General features: G+C 34.1%; 3 protein-coding genes and 1 long non-coding RNA gene across 5 annotated transcripts in view; 1 reads left to right on the forward strand and 3 right to left on the reverse strand.

Moving 5' to 3' along the window:
• Nucleotides 1-73: 73 nt before the first annotated feature.
• On the reverse strand, nt 74-8,846 carry LOC109099195 (fibrinogen-like protein 1; the record flags this gene model as incomplete). The annotated part of the gene is made up of 6 exons (XM_042755962.1): nt 74-1,571; nt 2,555-2,750; nt 2,883-3,099; nt 4,219-4,356; nt 5,651-5,885; nt 8,517-8,846. Coding segments are annotated over 6 exons (1,263 nt in total), but the record flags the coding sequence as incomplete, so codon positions are not given.
• A 14-nt stretch (nt 8,847-8,860) lies between these two features.
• LOC109056090 lies at nt 8,861-15,617 on the reverse strand. The gene is made up of 4 exons (XR_006159840.1): nt 15,491-15,617; nt 13,627-13,662; nt 11,509-11,655; nt 8,861-9,047 (listed from the first exon to the last, which is right to left on the reverse strand). It is a non-coding gene; the product is annotated as an uncharacterized LOC109056090 (long non-coding RNA).
• Nucleotides 13,688-16,977, forward strand: LOC109056086 (pro-opiomelanocortin B-like). The gene is made up of 3 exons (XM_019073314.2): nt 13,688-13,860; nt 15,535-15,654; nt 16,064-16,977. The coding sequence occupies exons 2-3, from the start codon at nt 15,535-15,537 to the stop codon at nt 16,586-16,588; spliced, it is 645 nt and encodes a 214-aa protein (XP_018928859.2). The 5' UTR covers nt 13,688-13,860; the 3' UTR covers nt 16,589-16,977.
• Nucleotides 16,978-17,920: 943 nt separating this feature from the next.
• The window catches only part of LOC109056131 (EFR3 homolog Bb (S. cerevisiae)), a 32,776-nt gene continuing 25,393 nt past the window's right edge, over nt 17,921-25,303 (reverse strand). For both annotated transcript variants that reach the window (XM_042755932.1, XM_042755933.1), the window contains exons 12-23: nt 25,092-25,143; nt 24,824-24,996; nt 24,341-24,416; nt 24,034-24,195; nt 23,116-23,247; nt 22,962-23,029; nt 22,370-22,497; nt 21,895-21,986; nt 21,632-21,680; nt 21,393-21,499; nt 21,218-21,267; nt 17,921-21,133 (exon numbers count right to left, since the gene is read on the reverse strand). In XM_042755932.1, the coding sequence (XP_042611866.1) occupies nt 21,028-21,133; nt 21,218-21,267; nt 21,393-21,499; nt 21,632-21,680; nt 21,895-21,986; nt 22,370-22,497; nt 22,962-23,029; nt 23,116-23,247; nt 24,034-24,195; nt 24,341-24,416; nt 24,824-24,996; nt 25,092-25,143 (1,195 nt within the window). In that variant the 3' untranslated portion in view covers nt 17,921-21,027. The remainder of the gene's footprint in view (nt 21,134-21,217; nt 21,268-21,392; nt 21,500-21,631; nt 21,681-21,894; nt 21,987-22,369; nt 22,498-22,961; nt 23,030-23,115; nt 23,248-24,033; nt 24,196-24,340; nt 24,417-24,823; nt 24,997-25,091; nt 25,144-25,303) is intronic.

Here is a 25,303-nt window from a genome sequence, read left to right on the forward strand (position 1 = left end):
GCTGTGTCTTAAAACCTAGCAAGCTGCCTATGTAGATGGTGACTCTGCTTAGTTAAGAAGGCTGTTTTGTTAACAGTGAAATTGGCTCTCGAGGTTTCGAAATGGAGAACGGTGAGTCAGCGTTGTGTTTATGGTCAATATGAATGAGGAAGTGTCAAAAGATGTGTTGTTTTATGTCTCAATGTGCTTTCCACACCAATAAGACCAATGTTTTGTGTGATTTTGTGGTTTATACGTTTCATAATATAACAGAAATCGCTTGCACTTTATTTTAAGGTGTCCTCGTTACAGTGTAAATGTACATTTCAGTACTGAGTAATATTAATTAACTACATGTACTTAAAAGATTGGGGTTTGGCTTAGGGTTACTTGAATGTAATTATGCATAATTTATTATTATAATAGTAAGTACATGTAACATGTAACAAGGACACCTTAAAATAAAGTGTTACCCAAAAATCATTTGCAGGTAAGTGTGTAATATGCAGAAATAAGAACAAATTTAAAATGACCAGTTCAACACAGTACTGTACATCATGAACCTACAATATTATCACAGGCATATTTCACAAATGAAAATTTTATTGTGCCACAGTGTTTTTGGCTTCGGTTTTTGGCTGTTTTGTGAGGCTTATGAGCCCCCTTAATTAGGGGGCTTTTTACCCCAAATACTACCCTTTTACATATTTTTACCAGTTAACCACTTATTTAACGTTTACAAAAAAAAAAAAATCTCTAAACTCAAGTATTTTTTTCTCTCAAAGTTTTTGTGATGACGTCAGGGATTCTACATAATCTCAAGAAATACATAATTCAAAGAAATATTTTTATATTTACAAATTTCTATTCAATAAAATTATATAATACCGGGGTCAGTAAAATATTTTTATGTACATGTTAATTTAATTTGATCAAAAGTGACAGTACAGACATTTATAATACAAAAGATTATTTCAAATAAATGTTGATCAGGAGATAGTGGCAAACAGGCGTTTAAGAAAGTTCTGTGGGATATTTGTTGCTATTTAGGGCTTTGGAGAAGAAGAAAAAAAAAAAATCTTTGGTCCCATTGTATGCTACAGAAACTAAATCTACTTTTAATGCACATTTATAAAATAAGTCAACAAAATATTTAATTCTTAAAACCATGGGTATAGAAAATATAGGCATGTAACACTTTAGACTCACTGAATGGCAAACACTGACTTTCAATTATCGTTTTCACTGTCTCAGGAGCAGTCCTTCTCTTGTCTTTGGTATAAACCTAAAATATGGTTTCACAGCCTTCTTGAAAACCTTCAGTCCATACACAGATTTTCCTCTGTTTCACCATGGAAGAATACATCCGTCCTGTGTCGCTGTGGCTATGAGAACTGTGATTGGCTGGTTGACGTACGGGCCCAAGCTCATCGGTTGGGCCTGATTCAGGGTGACAGATGCTGTCGGAAGGTTCTGGGTCGGATCATCATGCTGACCTTCCTCAGAGAGTAGTAATCTGAATCTTTCCAGGTGTACCACACGATACCGTCCGGACCAAGAGGGTTCTTCCCCTTCAGCGAGTAGTGGCCGCCCTGTCCAACAGGATCACCGAACATCACTTAGACATCATTGCACTTTTTAAGTCTATGCATTTATTCATCCAGAGAAAGATTTGAGCACACCTTTTATCATCAGTATGTTTTTCTAAACTAAAATTTATTTTGTTAATTTTGTGTAGTTAAAATGTATAGTGTAACAGTCCTGAACTTGAATGACAAAATATTTGTCATATGCCATAATTGTATTATTAATCTAGTTACATAAAAATGTCAATGTAATGTAACCATTTTGTTGTTCAAGTAGCAAGAAATTCATATACATGATATTATATTACAGAGAGGACTTTTGTAGACCTTCATAACTTCGTTAGGTCAGTATGTTTTGATGTTCATATCACTTGACCCTTTGAACTTTGAAAAATTAATTTAATGAAATTTAAAGAGTCATAAAAAAAAATTAGGTTTTCAAAACACAAAAACAACAAGAATACATTCCCAAAAATCTAAACCCAAAGCCATAAAAAAATTAGTACCTAACATAAATGTTAACTGAAATAAAATAATTTAAAAAATGAAATGTATTTTATTTTATCTATTTGTCAGGCCAACATTTCTAATTTTTGTTTAGTTTAATGAAGTATTACAACAACTAAACCAAAAAAAAAGACATTTAAAAAAGTGAACTCAAATTAAAACGAAAACAGAAAATATAAAAATAGTCTAATTCAAAATATTAATAAAACTGTAATAGTATATCAGTGATACTAAAATAACACTGCCAAAAACTTAAATGTAACTACATAAAAATAAATTATATATATATATATATATATATATATAATATTATATTTTTTTCTATTAACTATTGAATTTTGTTATTTATTTATTTATTTTTGTTGCCTATTACCAGGGGTTCAGTGCTTTTTTAATAGAAGACAACAGTAGCTGATGATTTTTAAACTTTTGTGGCTTAAACCTACAACCTTTGTGTCTATAACCAACAGGCCACATCATACCTTGTAGTAGATGCCATTGAGGTTTGCGTAGAAACACTGGTTGTACCACCAGCCAGCGTGGGAGATCTCGGCACAGATGTTGCCCGTGTCGGGTGTGCTGAAGCTCTGCTTGTCATGGTACCAGCTGAAGGAGTCCTCCACTGTCCCGCTGAAGCCCGACACATGTAGACGGTACTGAGTGCTCTCGGCCTCCACACTGCAAACACACATCAAGTGTTTATCAAGTGTTTAAAGTGTTTTCAATTACAAGGCCAGATGTTTAATCACTATTAAACATTATGCGTCCGTTTGAAGTACTTCCAGTCAATCAGTGATGGATGTTCCTCACCTGAAACTCTGATAAACAGCGTGTTTGTGTTTCCCGCTCCAGTCCTCCAGGTCGATACGGAGCGTATAGTTTCCCTGACCGCTCAGGTCATGGATGTGTTCATTTCCCAGCCAGTATTCGGTGTGCAGGTCTCCAAATCCCTCTTTATACTCCTTCCAGCTACGGTCAAAGTTCACGGAGCCATCTTGCCTGCGCTGGATCACAGTCCAGCCGCCACCTGAGATGTACATTATGCATGGGCTCCAATTATGACCATGTTTTTATTAGGAAGAAAAATGTAAAAAGAGTATACGTTCAAGCATTCGACAATCAAATCTCTTTTTATGAGTTTAATGCACATGCCAAGTCATTTGGTTTCATCTTATGACCACTGCAATTATACTTATGGTCAGGAAGTGTTTTGTAGGTCATCAAAATGATATTTGCACATCCTATTTTAAGCTTTAGAAGGTTCCTCATGTGCCCCAACGGTGCTATTTCAGCACAAAACTGAAGTCTTAGACATAAAAGAGAAGTAATTTAGACGTTCATTATCAGAGTTTCTTTTGCTACAGTTTTGAAAGTCTCTCTACATTTTCCTATAAATGATATAAAAATAACCCAATGATTCATCCACAAAAGACATCCAGCAAAACATTTCACAGGCCACAACGATAAGCATCATACTTTCACTGCCAACATTTTCACTGGCCCCACAAAAAGACAAAAAACAAAACATAATTTAAATTAATTATATTAATATGTTAATTTAAATAGAAAATAAACAATACATCAATTATTTAATAATCAAATAATTATAGTTTATTCATATATGTAATATTTTAGAATTTTTACAATTTCTATATACATTTGATAAAAATATGTGGTAAAATAATCTAAATTTAATAAATATATATGAACAAAAGATTTTTTGTATCAGATATAATAAAGATAGCTGGATTTCATTCATAAATGTGTGTATGTGTGTGTACATGTTTTTACTTAATACACATTTATATATTCAATTTAATTATAAATATATTTACCAAAAAATGAGTATTTCTCTCAGGCTTGTATGTGTAGGTTCAGCAATTTCAATTTAATGGCAATGAACAGGTTCTTTTCATTCCCATTCAAATGAAATAACTGAACATAAATATAGAAGCATGAGGAAAAAAAATGCTCATTTTAGAAGAAAATTTCAGATGGCGCTTAGAGGCTTTTGCATCTGAATTCTATATATACAGTGTATATATATATTACTACAGATCATCAAGATCATTAGCTGACCCACCAGGTCTATCTTTATTGACGAGTCCTGGAAAGTCATTACTGCATGTGCTGTGTGGTTTCTTACCGTCCGTGTCCATATCGCAGTAGACTTCAACAGGCATGGCCCCTAGTGAGGGCACCACGGTGTAGATCCCAGAGCGCCGCACTCCGTTATAGTAGATGGAGGCACAGTCGATGGGGCAGTTCCTGACATGCTGCACCTCTGGAGTAAAAACACATACAACTATATTAACATAATTAATATAAAAAACATACATTGTATAAAGGTTAAGCAATTTTAGTTCCCAATAAACCATATGAGATGATGAAGAGGTCATACGTTTGGCTGTCTCATAAACTGTGCTATGATTTGTCACCCTCTGTTGGTTCAGGCCAGTAACTGACGAAAGTTCAATACTATCTAAAGACTTAAAGGGATAGTACACCCAAAAATGAAAATTCAGCCATCATTTACTCATTCTCATACCCATAAGACCTATACCCCTTGGTATCTTAATTTGTGTTTCAAAGATTAACCAAAGTCTTATGGGTTTGGAATGTAATTTTGTGAGTAAATGAAAAAGGGAACTTTAATTTCTCGGTGAACTATGCCTTTATTGCACCAAAAGATTCACAACATTGAAAGTCATGATAGAAAAGAAAAGCTCTGTCAAAATCGTGAATATAATATAATGTGTTTAAAAATAAAAAATAATAAATTTTATTATTGTACATAATCGACCAATCGTGGGGCTGCATGTGAGAAGGTACGCAAATATGCGCACGTGTTTGTTCGTTCGTTTGAAGCGTCTCTACGCACCGATCAAAAAAAGACACCAAAGTAGGAGTGAGAGCAATTCGAAAGCATAAGGATCCGTCTGCTCTGCTCTCTTAAGCTCTCATGAACGTCACACAATGATCGACCTGCACAGTGCAAACAGCCAAAACCTGGATATTTTAGGCAATATTAAAATCCTGGCCAGGACGTGTCCCGTATGAATGGCGCATATGGCCACCCCGTTCATTGGAGGGACAGAAACATCTCAGGTATCATCAAAAATACCTTAATTTGTGTTTTGAAGGTTACTCAAAGCTTGGAATGACATGAGAATGAGTAAATGATGATAAATATGTCATTTTTGGGAAAACTTATCCTAAACTAAAGCATCACAAGAATATTTTTATGATAGAAAAGAAAAGCTATGAGATTAGAAGGGGGTGTCCACACTCTATTGGCTGTGTATACTATATATATATATATATATATATATATGTGTATACTATATATGTATATATATATATATATATATATATATATATATATATATATATATATATATATATATATATATATATACACACACACTATACCTGCTGGCAAGATGTTGTCCCAACCAGGCTTCTAAACTAGCTGACAGGAACTGCCAAGTCCTGATTTTGCATACTGACTGGTTAAGAAAAAACTACTCACGCAGCTTTGGGATAAAGCTTTTCCAGATTTCCCAGATGTGGCTTACCAGGATGCAGGGCTTCCTGTGCACTGAGCATTGGGCTGGTGCGGACAATGTTGATCATGCAGCCCGGGTTACGTCTGACTTTTTCCACCAGCAGGGAGAGGTTCTGAATCTGGGCCTGGAGGTCATAGATCAATGAGCCCTGGATGTGCAACAAGGTTGTGGCCTCTGCGTAATGATCCTCCAGCTCATGCAAGCGCTGCTCAATAGATGAATTACTGTGGTTCTTCTCTTCACTCTGTGAAAGGCCAAAAAGACAAACATCACGACTCCTAATCAAAAAAGTGATGTGAAGAACAATTCCTGTTAGCTTTTGCAAAATGAGACCTTCTCAAGTGGCTGCAGTACATTGTGTGTGCTTGCGTAAAAGGCCAGGAGAGGGAGAGGCAGACAGGAACTGTCCGTGTGAATCATCCCCTCGTTTAACAGCATGAAGAGCTTAAGGGTGCGTATTAATGAAGGCACGTGGAGAGCGGTAAGGACTCTGGTGTTAATCTCGTTAACCTCGGGTCAAGGAGACTTTAGACTGAAAACTGTCAAGCCGAGTTGGCCGGAGCGACGAGGAATTTACAGAAGCGCTAGAAGGGAACAGTTACTGTACAACAAAGCACTAGTGATGGCATCAGATGGTAATAATCTAGTACTGTGTACAACGGTATTTAGCGATTATGATATACCATGATATTTTCATACTACTCCAAAGTACACTACTTTGAATAACACTATGGTGTTACCACCCTTGACAATATATGGTATTTTGAAATATACCATGGTACTGAAATTCAAGTACATGTATTTAAATGGTATTATTATGGTAAATGTCCAAAATAACATGGTAAAACCAATGTTCAAAATATGGTAAAACCAAGATACCATGTCCAAGAAAAATTGGCATATGTAAAATATTAGTGCACAGCATGTATGTTACGATGGTACAAAAAACATAGTATTATTATTGTCAACATACCATGGTATTAACAAAGTAAATGTCTAAAAACCATGGTACCAACATGATAATTACAGTAGTTAAAAAAAAAAAGAGAAAAACATGGTAGTATCACAGTACATATACTAAACACAAAGGAGGTAACATGATACAATGCCCCCCCAAAAACTTGGTACATGTAAAATAGTAGTGTATAGTATATGTTTCCATGGTCCATATCCTAAAACCACAGTATTATTGTAACACTTTATGTTAGTCAGGTCAACATACCAAAAATGGTATTATGTAAATGCCCAAAAGCAATGGTACTCCCATCATACTTCATAATGTCCAAAAACAATGGTATGACTATAATATATGTCCAAAACATATCATGGTACATCAGTGGTATTTTTATGGTACATGCTCAAAAACATGCTATCTGTCAAATTACATCAATATATTTTTGTGAAAATAAAGTGATTTGATTGAACAGCTCCAAAACATAAACAATTACTGTAAACAATTTGTCTAACTATCATTATTGATGCATCATTTATAAGGGGTTGGAGAAATGTTAAAATCAGAAGAATAACATTTATAATTATTCTTATTCTTATCTTCTTAAGTTCTAATCAGTCTACTGAATCGGTTCGTCCTAAACGACCTACTTTAATTCAGTAAGTAGCAGCGGAAATTCAAGTCATTCTACTGAATCGGTTCATACCACTGATCTATAATACAACAGCGGTTCATCCTAAACATCCTAAACTCTCTTTCATAAGTCACGTCAGAAATTCGAATCAGACTACTGAATCGGTTCGTCTTATTATTGCTGGGCAATGAACTGCTGAAATAGTTCTACTCCGCCATCATTGAATCCGTCCTCTGCACTTCAGTAACTGTCTGGTTCAGCTCAGCTACCAAATCTGACCTCAGAAGAGTACAGAGGGTAGTCCGGAGTGCTGAGTGAATCATCGGTACAACCCTCCCTTCTATTCAAGAACTGTATTCATCCAGAGTGAGCAAAAGGGTTAGCAAAATCACTCTGGACCCCTCACATCCAGCATACTTCCTCCTTGAACTGTTGCCATCTGGTCGACGCTACAGAGCTCTGAGCACCAGAACGGCCAGACACAGGAACAGTTTCTTCCCCCAGGCAATCCATCTCATGAACACTTGATAATAACTGTGCAACACACAACACTATCTACACACATACACTTATTTATCTAACACACATACTTAGTCTACACTTCAAATTTGCACATAATATACCTGTACATACAAAACTGCCTATTGTAATATCCCTGCACATACAATTGTCAATTTGTTTATTGTTATTCCTTACCTACTTATTTGTATTTTTTATTCTTTTATTATGTATTTTTTGTTCTGTCGCTGTCATTCTGTTGCACTGCAGAAGCTTCTGTCATGAAAGCAAATTCCTCGTATGTGTAAACTTACCTGGCAATAAAGCTCATTCTGATTCTGATTCTGATTAATCGCATCCAAAATAAAAGTTTTTATGTACATAATAGGCTATATGTGTGTGTGTACTCTGTATATTTATTATGGATATACAAATACACACACATGCATGTATATATTTAAGAAAAATATAAATTATATGAATATAAATAGGCCTACATGTAAATATTTTCAAAATATATACTGTATGTGTGTGTGTCTTTATATATACATAAAAATATACACAGTACACACACATAAATTATATAAACAAAAACTTTTATTTTGGATGCGATTAATCAATTAATCATATATACATATACACTATATATATATATATATATATATATATATATATATATATATATATATATATATATATATATATATATATATATATATATATATATATATATATAGTAGCAGTTGAGCCAGCAATTATAGAAACAATATAAGTCCAAAATATCCACACACCTGTAGTTCTAAGACTTTGACTCGATGACGGTGGTTGCGAAGCTCCTCCTGAAGTTCGGACACTGTTTCCCGCAGGGCCAGAATCTGCTGTTTGCGTTCCTCGTTCTCATGAAGCCAGTATGACACTTCATCCGTACAGCGGAACATGTCCGGGCAGCGTTGGTCGTCCAGCTGGGGTAGCGTGGCCATGAGTCGACACATGCCATCCTCCAGGACCTGATTGCTGTATTCTCCACACTGAGCCGTACTGACCTGATGCTTGTGCAGTGAGTGGTCATCATCGCTCGCACTCGTTGCCAGAAAAAACAGTACGGCCAGCAAGAGGTGCAAGAGAGGCCCTGGCCTCCATGTGATCGCTTCGGCTGACCCCCCTTCCCACCTTGTTGGAAGGACCCTGGGGGAGACGGCCAGGGTACAAGCTCTCTGACCTCCAGTCTCTCCAGTCTTGAGGAGAACTTGTCACACAGGAACACTGAGCACTGAACACTGTATTGACTCTGTTTCTGATGCTCGGTTTCTGATGCAATTCACCTGAAAACAAAACCAAAAATCAGTAAAAATAAATAAATAAATAAAAAAAAAAATAAATAAAAAAAAAAAATATATATATATATATATATATATATATATATATATATATATATATTATGTCCGGGCAGGACATATATATATTTCATGTTTATTTTTTTTTCTATCATATCATATCATTTTTAGAATTTATTTATTATTAATTTAGATATTTATTATATTTCTAAAATGTCTTATATTTAAATATATAAATATACGAATTATTTTATTTCATGTTAAGTTTTCTATCATATTTTATTACAATTTATTATTATTAATTTATTTAGATATTTATTATATCTTTAAAATGTCTCATTTACATATATGAATATACTCATTATTTTATTTCATGTTTATTATTCTATCATATTTTATTAGAACTGATTTTTTTTATTAATGTATTTGGATTATTTGGATCTTTAAAATGTCTTATTTGTTTACTCACGTAAATATACTACTTATTTTTTTTCAAATTTATTTATATTATTTTATTTTATTATTTTATAATTATTTATATTATCATATTTTATTAGAATTTATGTATTTATTAATTTGCTTATGGATCAATATTGGCTGCTTGTTGGATAAATAAAGGTAAAGACACAATAAATGAAAGACATGAAAGACATAAAAAATCATGCAAAAATTATCAGGCCAACTTTGACATCATGGGAGCAAGTCTATGTGCAAGTACCACTTACATTTTCTTCTGAAAGTAAAAAAATCTAATTATTATTTAGCAGCCACTTTCGTATTCTTTTTCAAACTTTCCTTTGCTTTGCTCAAAGATGAATCACAGTGAATCACTGCTTCTGGGGCTCAAAGAAATATAACTAGGTTATAAGCTAAGGATTTTAAGCATTCATTTATGCAACCCACGCACAGTTATGACGTCACTCAAAAAAGTTCGCTGAGATTGTTCGTGGTCTATGATAATAACAGTAGGTCCTTTATTTCTAGCAATCGACAGTGTGACATTTCAGTGCACTCGTGCCAGAGAACTATAGGTCAGCTGTCAAAAACCACACTGTACTCAAGATGCTCTCTTGGGTTTAGGCTTAAGGGGAAAATAACATGATCTATCATAAAACCTCAATGTGATATTTGAAATAAATCCCACAAACACGTCTTTAGGCATGTCCCTGCTCTTATTAGAGGTCTGCCTGGTTGTCCTGATTAAGGCACAGGTTAAGGTGCTTTGGTGGCCCGTGTCACATTTCTATGTGCTTATGTAGGTTCAAGAACACGGCAGCAGTGAAAGCATTTAACCTGGAAGAGGATGGGCATGCTAAAAATAGTCAGTGTCATGTTTCAGACAAGAACAGCCTTATCTGGGCACATTTATTCAGGAGATACATTAAAACCTCATTGAAACCACTTGAAACAGCCCGAATATGCAATGCACCCAACAAAGTATTTGGACACCAAAGTCCTAAAATGTCTTCATTTATTGCATTAGATTACAAAAATATCAAACTGAAATCAAAATGTAAATAGAAAATTATGTGCACACATATATATAACAATATTAGTAAATACACATATATTATAAATTATTAGTAAATTAACATTGGTTTAATGTATACATAAAGCATTATACAAATAAAATGGGGCTGTCAAATCGATTAATCACGATTAATTGCATCCACAATAAAAATGTGTTTTTATAATATATGTGTATATTTATATGTATATATATAAATACACACAAATGTATATATTTAAGAAAGCTGTGTAATATGTATTTGTTATATTTGCAATAACATTTTTGTGGCTTTAAGTACACAAATACAGGGCAACTGTCTATGCAAAATTATACACATTGTTGGAAATTATACAATTTGTTTCAGTCGTATATAGTCTGCTTGCAGAAACAAAACCAATGCATTTTCATGTATTCCATCTCTCCTGTCAATCTGGTTCAGCAGGTGAACTCAGGAGTAAGAACATGCAGATCAGTGCATGCTTTGCCAACACCTTGAGCAGACCTTTTAATGCTGAAGTATCACGTTTACCAAAGCACCTCGTGTCTCTGATCCAAGCCTAGTGCACTAGATCCAACAGAGAAATGCTGAATATGCCAAACCACATTACAGAGAGCCTGAGAGCCTCGTGTCCTGCAGCATGAATAAAAAGAATAACACTGAGAATCAATCATATTGATCAAGCATCCTACGTCTTTGAAGTGACATTTTGATTAGAAGTGTGAATGCAGAGAATACATCTGTTTGTTTGGAAGCCGTTTGATTTACCCTCGACACCAGACCTCATGCATCACACCATCTCACATGAGAGATTTCCCAAACTCTTTACAAAGCTGTTGACGCACTGCTGATACACTGTTACGTGCAGCGGAAACATTGCCCATTAGATGTCATCAGCAAGTAAGCTCTACAGGGAAACGGTGACAAGGCTTCATCTTTACCTGTTTCAGTGGTCGGAGACGTCGTGTTTGTCTTCTGGGGAAATACAGTCACATGCTGCCATCCTCACTCTCTTTCTACACCTTATGTGTTGCAGGACGGCTGATACAGTGGGCATCTTATCCTTGTAATCCTCTATAATTGGATTCCTGATTAGAAGAAAGAGATGAGAGACAAACCAGGCGCTCAAATAAAGCCACTCAGACTATCCTTACAGTACATGTCTGAACAATCACACAGTTAATGCACCAAATTATGTTTTTGTCAGAAAAAGCGTACTGTGTCATATTTGAGAAAATATCCTTTAAATGATCAACATGATTCAAACTTTGCTGAAAAGACTAGCTTGTACATGCTTTCTGTTGTCTAATTGATAGCTTATATACTATTTTAGTAAATAAAAGGCCTTTTAAGTATCACTCTGAAACTCCCACTTCAAGTCATGGCTTACAGGATGCTTTCTGTGATATATATATATATCAAAAAATAACTTTTATATTGTTACCATTTCAAGATAAGCAACGCAGGTTTACTTGATTATCCATATATCCATGTTTTTAGAAAAGTCATGTCAAATTATGATTCATCAGGCTTTTGAGGAACGTTTTTTTTCATTCATCTCTCAGTCATCATCATTAAATTGCATTATATTTATATTTTTTCGGCCCCCACAATAAAAACTATAGAGCTTTGATTATTAAACTAAGCATTTAAATATCATATTACTAAGACTTATTATTGGGAGATATTGACAACTGATATTTATGTGCATTTATGTAAGCAGTCTGCCATACTATTCGAAAGATCTCATTGATGTACAAGCTATCAGAATTTCATCCATTCAAAATGTAAAAAATTTAAAATTGCATATTTTTTGCTCAGGTTGAATAAAATAATAAAATAAAAAAGGTCAGATTTTTGCTTTTAAACACAAGATGCTGTTTGGAACTATATATATATATACGCTTATGCAGGTTTAGACCTTGGAATTAGAAATATAGTATCTAAAGTTTCAGTAATTTTGTTTTGTATTTTTTTTAAATTAAATTTAAATTTATGCATTTAGCAGACGCTTTTATCCAAAGCGACTTACAGTACATTCAGGCTATCAATTTTTATCTATCATGTGCTCCCGGGGAATCGAACCCCCAACCTTGCACTTGTTAACGCAATGCTCTACCACTTGAGCTATTTTAAAAATTTGTTTTTATATATTTTTTTTTTTCTAATATATATATTTTTTAATAATCTACTTATATTTGTACTTCAAGTGAAATAAAACAAAATTTTAAATGTTGCCTTGAAAACTAGCTGAAATAAAACAAATATTTTATTAAGTTTACTTTATTTTGTCACAAGCAATGAAAATGTTTTTATGGTTTTAGTTTCAGTTGCTGCTGATACATGCAAGCCCTTATATTTACAATGGACACTGTTACATTTGTGTTCCAAAAGCTCTTTATAATCTCTTCAAATGGAAGAGCATCACCAGACCTTGAGCAACTATGATGTTTTTTTTAATCACTTTCCAGTCTCACATGTTTTTTCTCCCCTGAATGACTGAGACTTAAAGTCACTCTTTTCTTCTTTTTCAGTGTATTAATGTGAGTAAGAGTGAAAAAAAAAAGAGTAATTGATTTATCACAAGTTACCACGACAACACAACATTAGCTTTCCTCCATTGTTAGTAATTACATTTGCTGCTGATGAACCTTGGGGCATAAATGGGCTTCATTAAGAAAAGAAGAAACAAAGAGAAGCGAAATTAAGTTAGAATAATTGTTCAGCTTGAGCTAAGCACTTAAGGTAATGCACATCTGGTCAGTCTGATCAATTTGCACGCTGCTTGTATTCTGTTCCAATTGACAGGGAATATTTGATGTGAAATTACGTCATTCCACCTCAATTTCCTGAGTTTATTTTTTTTTTAGTTTCCAGGTGTCTCAAAAGACAAGTAACAGAACCGCAGCATCCCATCCATAATTAACCTGCCACGTCATGTGGATGTTTTAATGTGTCAAAAACAGAGGTGTGAAGATGACCAAAAATTATGAACGGTTTGTTTTTTATTATTAATTTCCCCAATGTATCCACCCCTCCCCACCACAGCAGAGACCCACCTGATCATCTTCCAGCCTTGAGGGGTTGCCATGCACCTGTGAGTATATAAGAGAGCAGAGCTCATTCAGAATATAAGAGAGAACAAGAGAAAGAGAGAGAGATCCATTCACACACGCCGGGAAAAAAAGTGCAAACCCAGAGCAGTGGAGGTGAGCTTGATAAGAACTGGAGACCCAAAGAAGAGTCAGAAGAGAAGATTCAGAACCATAGAACTCATCTATAAATTCAGAAAGGTAAGAATATAGAATTGGAATCATTTTGCATTTGAACCATTGAATCACTGGTAAGTACTGTATCTGCTTATAAAGCTTAATTTATGAACAGTGTCACAAATGTGTCAATTGTATATATATATATATATAAACATTAAAAAATTAATTACAAAGTTAATTAAATGGCATGTATGACTCAGAATTCAACTTCAGGATTAAAGACAAAAACTATAGATATTGATTAGCTTGAAAATTTACTTATTTTATTGGAAACAACTTTATTACTACTATGTATTATTTATAACTATTATTGTTATGGTAAGCAAAGCTATAGCTTTCTAAACTTCTTCATTGAATTACATGGAAAATAAATGTGTTTTATTTGTTACCTATTATTTAAATTAATGAATAATTTAAATAATAGATTTCAATAATGATTATTATTAATAATAACCATTTTTACTATTTTTATTATATTTTATTTTTAATTAATTTGTTTTGTTGTATTTTAAACATGTATTTTTAAACATAAAAGTTTGCCAGATAAAATTATTAAAAATAATTTGAGAAAACTAAAAACTGTAATATGTGAAATAATAGATTTTAAATTATGTTTTTTGTCTTTATTATTAATATTATTACTATATTATTTAAATGATGAAATATAAATATGTTGCATTTACATTTAAATGTAATATTTAAAATACTATTATTTACAATTATTAATATTATTTACTATTACTTAATGCTTAAATCAATTTGTTGAATTTAAAATAAAACATATTTTGTATTTTTAAATACATATTTTGTATATATTTTCTCATATTTAAATGCATTATTCTATATTAAATTACCTGGGGGAAATTAAAAGAAAACTATTATATTATAAATATAATTAATTTGATATTCACGCTCATGGTGAAATTATCAAACAATATCCAATAATGAATGAAAATAAAAAAATATTTCTATAACTTGATCAACTTGCTCTGATTTATAAAGAATAATATATGAATAGACCCTTTTTCCCCTGTGAAATGGTGTAATATCTAACAGGACCATCAGAGGCTTTTGACTAATTCTGAGTGACTGAGTCATCATCATCATCCATACCAAAAAACAATTTTTGTGGACTTTCATGGACAATCTTAATGAGTCTCAAACCTGCAAGACTAGAGTCTGTGAGCTGCAGCTGATTTATTTCAGCGCTTTTCCTTTCATCGCTGACGCAACACTGCAGCTGACGTTGTGCTGTGATATTAATGGACCTCACAGATATGTGTGTCATGACATCGTCATATAAACCATAAAAGGTCACGTATGAAGGAATGAAGAGAGTAGATAAAAGTCTCAAAGTTCACTTGCCTTCATTCTCATAAGCATCCTGAAGAGACAAAGTCACCAATTACAGAATGATTAAATATACGTGCCCTAATATAAAGAAGCTTTTTGAAGAGACATCCGTTTCTCGTAACTGTACATGACCTTCCCACACGCCGTCATTGTGTGAGGACAGATCCATTCAGCGCAATCAAATCAGAGGTGATTCAAGTAAAATACCTGAGCAATAAAACTCATCCTTGGCTTTATATATAGCTCATTATCAGCCGTTTTCTTTTCAGCTTTCCATTCTGAGTCATATGAATGATACCTTAGGGATGGAAGAACTGATCTGGTCTTGTTTCTTGTTTTCAGATGCTCTGTCCTTCCTGGATTTTGGCTGCAGCAGTCTTGTGTTTTCACAGTCCACATGTAGAGGGCCGCTGCTTGGATTTGATAGACTGCATGGGCCTTAAAACTAATGAACAAAAACTGGTAAGATTCATTTTAAGCCATTAATAACATGACTTAATAGATAATATTTAAGATTTAACTCATGCACACTACCATTCAAAAGTCAACTCAAAGAAGTCTCTATAGTTAGATAGTGTCTACTGATAGATAGACAGATTGACAACTTGTGCTGCTTAATATTTTTGTGGAAACTGTGATAGAATTTATTTTTAGGGAACTATGATGTATAGAAAGTTTAAAAGAAAACAATTTCTATTAAACAGAAATCTTTTGTAACATTATAAAAGGTATTTACTGTCAATTTTAGCAATTTAATGCATCCTTGTATTAATTTCTAAACAAATGATACAATGTAATAACGGTTGTTAATGAAAGCTGCATTCATGAACAGCATCAGCATCCTCTCTCGTTCTCTGTCCTGACTGTACAGCAGTGTTTCAGGCAGTGCAGATCAGCGCAAGAATCCTCCAATTACGGGAGAGTTTCTGCATCTGAACAGCAGAACAGTGAAGAAGAGGTTGAGGAAGAGAGCCTGAGTTTGGGATTGCTCTTATCGGCTCTGTCTCCTGATTCAACCGAGCTCAGAGACGCTACTGGAGAAGGCCCTCACAATGACGAGAGGAGGTCTTACTCCATGCAGCACTTCCGCTGGGGCAAACCCATGGGCCGCAAACGCCGACCCATCAAAGTCATCACCAGCAGTGCCCTGGAGGAGGAGCCTGAGGAGTCAGCGGAAAGCGTCCGCATGGAGCGAGGGCAGAATGGCATGCTGGACGTCCAGCAGAGGAAAAATGCAAAGAGCAATGGGAAGTATCGCATGACCCATTTCCGCTGGAACACCCCACCAACGCGCGACGGAGACTTCATGAGGCCGTATTCGGATCAATCCCATAAGTCCCTGCTCACGCTCATACGAAACATCATTGTTAAAGACGCACAGCAGTTCAGAGATTAAGAGAGGACAGAATGGACAGCATTTTTGGTGTCAAAACATTTAAATGTGTAACATGCAACCTTAATTAAAAAATAAAAAAATAAAATAAATACCTCGCTGAATCAAAAAGACAGGGCATGAAACACTGTCCAATGTAGAAAAAAATAAATAAATAAATGAAGAGAAACAAACTAGCCAAATCACTTATATATTAAATTCTGGATATATCACTTGACTATGAAAGGCCCATTACTTGACATTTACAATTCATTTATATACTCGACACAATAACTATCACCTCTGGGATTTAAAAAGTAAGCATTTTCAGAAATGCCAGGTATTTGTCTACCTGAGACAGTTTCACTGTAATATACTGTACATGAAATACATTAAAATGAATTTGCAATGTTGTCAGCTGTGGATTTCTGTGTTTGGATGCTGAGTCCAGTTTGTGGACTGATCTGAATTTATTCATGTTGGAAGCAGATAAAAGTTCACACAAAAGTGAAAAAATAGCTTTTTCCAGTTGAACACGAACGAACATATTTTTGAATAATGTTGGTAACCAAACAGTTGATGTTAAACATTGTCTTCAATAGGTTTTTTTTTGTACTATTGTCATTGTACGAAAGTCAATGGCTACCTTCAATTGTTTGGTTACCAACATTTCTCAAAATATCTTCTTTTAACAGAAGAAAGTAAAAAAAAGATACTCTGTCTTTAATTTTTACTGCATATTATAACATTTTGATGTCTAATATAACATTTTTTAATCTGGAGCTAAAAGGAAAAACAAGCAGATCCATATAATTTAATAATAACTTAATAATACATTTATAATATTGGCCATAGCATAAATTTATTCTTGGCTTTTGGTAATTGAGCATTGATACCAAAGACCAGCAAAACTAACTTATTATTAAAATTCAATAATTAGTATTTCAATAAATACAATTTAAATTAAGAGAATTTTCCAAGAAAACAAAAGGTAGAGTAAAAAAAAAAAAAAAAAAAATCACAAATGAGATATTTTCACAAATGAGACAAACTTTGTGCTTCTCAAATGTTTCTCCTAAAAAAAAAAAAAAAAAAAAAAAAAAAAAAAAAAAAATATTGGGGAATTTGCAATCAAAAGAAAGTCAAATATCTCTTTACAAGCTAAAAAATGTATCATTAAACACTTCCTAGACCAAATCATCTGATCGATTCTGCTAAACGAAACCTTTGAGCAACAAAATTGTCCTCTGGATTGTTTCAGTACCCCTAACTTTAAACATTAAAAACTGTCTAAAAACTGTCCCATTTCAAAGCTTTTAGAGTTTTGTGGCAAACATGTCAAATGTGCACACTGCGTTGTATCGAAAATGTTTTATTGTCTATTTGCAGTTTAACACAAACAAATCGTGGGGAAAACTTTCATCCAGACAGAACGTAACTGTGACTGATATTTCATCAATGCTACACATGAACAGAACTCTCCATTTCAAGACTCCAGCTTAAATGACACTTGAATTGCAGAGAGGTTATAATTAATGACTAATTTTGACATGTCACTCACAGCCCAGAAATTAATTAAATTAATTCCCGCAAACATTAAATTCATTACTGAACTACAATGCTGAAGAAATGTGAGATGCATTTACAGAACTATACTGAGCATCTATATCAGTCATATTATCTCAGATTCATTTCAAGGGAATAATTAGATTTAAATAGCAAATGCATTTAATACTAATAATACTGAGAACAGCATCTCCTACTACTGTGATAAAGACACTACTGACTACAGGCATTATAGCATTTACTGTTTAGGTATCTGGTCATTTTTGTTGGATCGCTATAATATCTATGCTCGGACTGTATAATACAAATGAATATTTATTTAATCTGCTGTCATACTTGGCCTCCTTTTTATATGGTCTTAAAAAACATGTAAAGTAACACTTAAAACATATACTGTATGCAGTCACCAACCGGTAGCATAAAAAGCAAAGCAGTTCTTCAATTCATGGCACTGTAAAAATCCACAGCCATACAAAAACATTCCACACAAAGAATGGGACTAAATGCATACAACATAAATGTCTGTAATAAATCTCATCATTTACACCACCTCAATATAAAAGCCAAAAAAAAAAAAACCCTCATCAAATGATGAAAAATATAATTATAATTCTTTCTTTATTAACAGGTCTCTAAAATAGGTTCTTGAGTATTGGCCAATTTTTTATAATGCACTAAAACTGCCTATCTGACCGTGATAAGTTTTTTTATTTTTGTATTTTTTTATCTTTTTTAAAAAAAACATTCAATAGAAGGTAGCTCAGGAGGAGCTTCCAGTTTAAGCAAGAAAATTAATAATAATAAAAAAAATGGAAATACAATGAACTGGGTGAGACCGAAATTAAAATAGTGGAAGACTTGTTAAATGTTAGCCAACTAGTCCGAACAAAAAATAACTTGGATTGCAGATTAAAAATAATATATAAATTAATACTGAAATATTGTTGCACTGCTTGTCTTGTTACTATTTGCAGACTGTTTTCTGTTATTATGAACTATTTTGCTTAGCAGATACATAACACAAGTAAGCTAATCGACAAATAAGATGAATAATTTCAACATAAGTTTACAGTGTTATCTCCATATATTTATTTATTCGGTAAGCAGCCGTGTACTAAGCAGGATAACGTACAGTCAGATGATCAAAACTGTAAAATAAACCCCTGGCTGTATATTATCCTTTAAATATTCTACTGTCTTTAGAGACACAGATCAGCACTGAAATACCAGTCTCTGCATGATCTGGAATATTTGTAGAGCATCATGTAATTCAAACTACATAGCTGGGATTTAAAAAAAAAAAAAAAAAACAGGAGTGTGATGCATGGCAATGCTGCCGTTCCTGATGGACTGTTTTTTCTTCGTTTGTCTCTGAACCCTGAAGCTAGCAGTCAATCACCAAAACAAATCTGCCATTATGAGTTTTGCAAACACTTTCGAAATGGAGAGATCATGCTGCTTAGTTCTTCATGGGGAAATGCACACACATACACTCTGAGCTAAACCAGAGCAATCTAAAACAAATAAACAATTATTTACATATATTTATAGATCTTGTACGCAACCTTATATACACAATAAAAAATGATACTTGAACTTACAAAATAAAAAGAATAAAAAGAACTGTCTGATGCCACAAGACTGTGTGGAAGCACTCAAAAATAAGCATAATGTAGCGGGCTACAGACGCTAAGCAAATGAGTATGGTTAGATAAATAAAAAAGTGCTAATTAAATAGTTCCTTCAGCATCGGAGCTCCTTAACACCACTTAGAAACAACTGTGCTTACAATGTAAACACAAGAAGAAGACGGACATCACCTCCAGTGATCTGAGAGCCAGATATCTTCAGATGCAGATCGCTGTGATAAACAAACTACCAATAAAAAGTTCATTTACTAAAGACTTAAACTACTAGGAACAGAAATTAGCACCAAGGAAAAATCATTTGTGCAACTAATGAGGCTCACTGATGCTGATAACACTTAGGTAGAAAGGTACATAGTTTGATTTTTCAAAATGTATGAGATGACAGTTTCCCCCTTTTCTCAATATAGAACTATTAAACTCCACTTTAAAAAGAATAAAGGTGAATCTAACAGAAATATGGTCAAATTAATGACCATATTAACATGAAACCTATTTATGAGCATTCATTTTTTGACATTATCACATTATTTTTATGACAATTCAAAAATATTATCAGTCTTAATACTGTAATACGTTTTTTTTTTATTTAATATACATTACATTTTGTAATTTGTATTGTAAAAAATGTGCAGTTCCTGTAGTTTTATTATATTACAATAAACAATAACTAATGCAATGATTTTAAGTGAAATCAGCATTACAATAAGCATAATTAAAGACATAATTCCTAATGTGTAAATAATTTACAGTTTAACTATTTTTATGTTTGATTATCATGAAAATAATGTCACAATGTTAAAAAATCTTAATGGTACTGAAGTTAGGAAAGTTTTGCTTATTCAAAATATATTATTTCTTTCTTTTGATTTTAAGGGATAAATATGACCCAGGTATGCTCAGGTCTTACACCTCTGTTCAGTTGGATTTTTGCTGCAGATACATATTTATGTTAGCTGATTTTGTTATAGAAGTGCAGGGTATCAATGAATATGTGGAAAAATATTTGTAAATAGGGAAAACTGAACGTGTACTGAACCTAAATCAGGAATCCAAATGTTCAAAATCCTTTCAGTAGTAGTCACCTTAACAGAGGACAATACAGCGATGAGGTTTATAGTATAGAGGAGGGCTGACCTCTTAGTTTTCCTGTATCACAAAACATCAAAATATAATTCAATACTTAAAACCCTCCAGCTCTCTGCACCACAGGCTGCTACTGAAGGCTCCTGAATCCTGAGTTGAGCTGCACTAGTAAACGCACAAGTCCGGGAACTTCATCTCATAAACGGGGACAGAGCGACTCTGGGTTTGGCCGTAACCTGATGTGATGGTTCCAGACGGACTGGGAGGAGGCCTGCAAGCCAGAAAGAGTGAAAAGATAAGATTTATCAGCACAAAGAGATGGCTGACGTTTGAAATGAGCCGTGCTGCAACCTACCTGATCGTGATTTCAAAGATTTGATTAAGTTTGCTCTGCAGCATCGTAGCCTGGGAAGCAACAGAAAAATAAGTATTAGCCCTAAATTACAATATTGAGCTGATCAGTGTGGGAGAAGACAACAACGGCATACATTTTCATGAAATAAAAGGAAAAGTGCTACAAGTTAACTTACTCTGGCACCACAGTGGGCAGCTATTTCCTCAAAGGGGGCCTTCTGGAACTTCTCAACCACCTGTCTCCTGCGTTCCTTCTCCTGTTCCTCCACGCCTACACTATCCACTTGAGAATACACACACAATTTAACACCGTTCAGCTAACAGAGAAGTTAACAGTGCAATAATGATGTTGGAAATCTGGAAATATCTTCAGGGACAATTTAGAAAAAATTCAATTCTCATTAAATCAACCTACCGATGGTGTTTTTTAGTGTTTCAAATGTGATTTCTTCAGCTGGTGTTCTCTGTAGGGAAAGAAAACAAACATCAGAACAATACTGTTCCCATAATTCAACTATATCTGATAAAACCTTATTGTGGGGATATCCATAAAAGTAAAAAATAAAAATACTGTAAATACCAGTAAAAAATGTTTACAAAAGTGCTTTAATGTCTTTATTAAAAGTGAAACACCAAATGTGGGTTGTAAGAATTGTATATTTTCATGTTTTCCTTTACCTCCTCTTTCTCTGGACTGTTTCTGGACTCTACCTCCACCTGCAGAGATATTGTTTCTCCAACGCTCTTTCTTTTTGACAGCCGGTCCTCATCTAAGGGAAGAGGGTGGAATTAATCAACTGTTTATGCAGTCCATCTCTGTCAGTCGGCTAATAAGCAGAAACAACTTTAGTCTAAAGCTAATCAGTTAATCTGCAATGCAAATGCCTTGATTGCATTGGCTACAGCTCGAGTAGCTGCTTATCTACAATAAGAATTGCATTGTTTTCTGGAAACAACAGGAAAGGCACACATAATGCATTAGGAGTGTGCAATATGACATTTCAAGTGAAAAAGTATATTCAGTAGGAAACAATGAAGAGCAGTTATCCACTGGGATTTGATTGGTGCTTGATAATTGCGCACAACAGACCAAAGAAAATCTATTTTGATTTTACATGGTGTATGATGTGGCACCAAATGCTCATCTATGCACCTGTGAACTGTGGGACATAAGGTGTAGCTAGTCGCTCAGTGTTGTAGCCGCTTCCTCCAAGAACCTCAGTTATCTTGGCCTGTTGGAACAACAGCTCTCCTTCCAGCTTCTCCAGTGTCTTAGGAATCCTGGGAAATCAACAGAGGAACGGCAATTTATGATAGCAAATCATAATTATAATACTGCAAAATATTAATTAATCAATCAAAAAAGTGTTTGAAAATGTTCTACATGAAAATGTATGATGACAAAGCTGAATTTTAAGCATAATTACTCCAGTCTTCAGTCACATGACCCTTCAGAAATCATTCTAATATGCCGATTTGCTACTCAAGAGACATTTCTTATAAAACTGAAAACAGATTAAAATATTTTTGTGGAAATTGTGATTTTTTTTTTTCAGGATTCTTTGATGAATAAAATAAGCATGATAGATGAAAAGCATTCATTTCAAATATAAATCTTTTGAAATGTTATATATATATATCTTTATTGTCACTTCTGGTCAATTTAATGCATCCTTGCTGAATAATGTTGAACATAATATCTAACATTAAATAAAACAACTCCGATGACTCATAGTTTGTCTTACTTTGGGTTTTCAATGAAGACATCCTCAGGTAACAGGTAAGGACTTTCTTTTTGTCTCATTTCAATCACCTGCAAAAAGGATTGTATGCTTTAGTCATCTGAAATTTTTATTCAATACAGTTGCCAAAACTCCAAGACTCCAGAGTGGCACTGACCTCATGAACGTGCTGGCAGAACGCTGGCACTGTGGTGAGCTGACTGATGAGATTGAGGTAAGCAGAGGACAGAGCATGAATAGCACAGCGGTTATACACCGGTAGCATCTCCTCACTGCTCAGAGCCAAGTCCTGGACAGAAAGCGACACAAGATGATGAGTACAAATACTGAAATACATCACCACTGAACCATGTCGCTTATGACGAAAAAAAAAAAACTACATGTTGAACATTTAAAAACTTAAATTTCAGTATCACTTTTAAAGAAACCCTCGGTAACCTTGAATCATGTCAGATTTGGTGACCCTGCTGTATAGTCTCAGCTGTTCATTTAAGACCCGAATGCTTTACAGGATGTCAAACAGAGGTGAATTTGGGTATTATTAAAGCCAATGTGTGTAATACGGGGGAGGTAACAGATCTTATGCTGCCTTGTCAGAGTTGGTAATGCTGCTAGATATTTGCAGCTGTTCATATCAGAGCAAAATTGTTTTTAGATTATAAAACAGAAGAGATTAGACATAAGCAGAGTGAATTTGGGTAACATTAAAGCCACTGTGTGTGAAACAGATATTGGTAACAGTTTTTGGTAACCTCTAATGCTGCCTTGTCAGATTTGGTGACCCTGCTATATATTCACAGCTGATTTCTAAAGGTTAAACAGCACCATAATGAATTTGGGTAACATTTTAACCACTGTGTGTGAAATAGAGGAAGGTAACAGATTTCGGTAACCTCAAATGCTGCCTTGTCAGAATTGTCAGAATCAAAAAGTTTTCTAGGATTTGAGACTGCATATTGTGAATTTTACAATACCATTACATAACCTCAAGGGTAACATATTCATAATAAAAACCACAAAACCTAAAATTTTATTTCAGGGGGACTTTAAAAGCGTGAATACAATGAGGGCACACCTGTAGAGCGAGCGCCACACGGATTAGGTCCACCACCACCTCTTCGTTGGCCAGCTCCATGCTGATGAGGGCCAGGAGTGAGTACAGCTTCTCAAAGTGAGGCTGCATGCTGCTCTGTTCCTTACTGCACAGATAGATGTGTCTATACAGGTGCTGGGCATGCTAAAAACAGAGAGATATCACTGTCAACACACTTAAAACCCTGTGGACATGCATGCATTTTCTCATGCAGACCCAACAGAAGCACTGACTTCAGATCAGAATGATAAAAGCAGGAAGTTGAGCGATGATTAGAAGGTTGTTGTACCTTTTTCATGAAGAGGTTGTCTTGACGTGAGCACTTGTCCACTTTGAGTTTAAGCACAGAGATATCAGAGATGATACTGCATGGGAAAATAAGCAAAACATGAAACCATAGTAAAGCTCAGTTTACTGTAGGAAGAGGAACTCTGATTTTCTTATTGACAGTCAAATTACCTGCATATATACTGGAACACATTTACCTTATTTGTGACATCTAATTCAAAAACTGAATATTCTTGAGCAGGGCATTAAGTTTTGATGAGATAGTGAAAGGTTATTAGAGTTGGTAAATTCTACTTTTCCCCCACCTGCTTGGTCTTGATCCATTTTATTTTATTACTTACTACTTTAAAAGTTTCATATTTCATATATATATATATATATATATATATATATATATATATATATATATATATATATATATATATATATATATATATATATATATCTATATCTTTATTGGTATAAATCCAATAAAGACACTAACCTGATGGTGGAGAACTTGGGGAGGTTGTCATGGCGATCAATAAGGCTGACCAGTATTTCCAGCACCAACAGTCGAATTTCTGCATCTTCTAGCAGAGCAAATGACAGCAGTGGGTCCAGAAAGGAGTTTGGCAGAGCTGTCAGCATGTTGGTCGTCTGGAAACCACATGTGACCTAAAAAGAAAGAGAGAAACATGATCTTTACAACATCAGATCTGTGCTTTGATGCAATTTTCTTTCATGAGGCATCAAGCAGGTAGAGAGTTTACCTGTCTCAAGGACTTCAACAGCATGACTTGGATCATTCGGTTGCCCTCAGGCCTGCAGTAAAGACATTAGTAAATACAGTATATGTTGTCACTTAAACATTTAATTAGTTTTAAATGTAAAACAGTGATTTTGCAACTGAAATATTTCAGTTTTTTTTTTTTTTTTTTTTTTTTAGAGAATTTTCATTGACAACCATAATAAACTTTTAGGG

Source organism: Cyprinus carpio, unplaced genomic scaffold, assembly GCF_018340385.1.
Source record: "Cyprinus carpio isolate SPL01 unplaced genomic scaffold, ASM1834038v1 S000006759, whole genome shotgun sequence".
Lineage (NCBI taxonomy): Eukaryota > Metazoa > Chordata > Actinopteri > Cypriniformes > Cyprinidae > Cyprinus > Cyprinus carpio.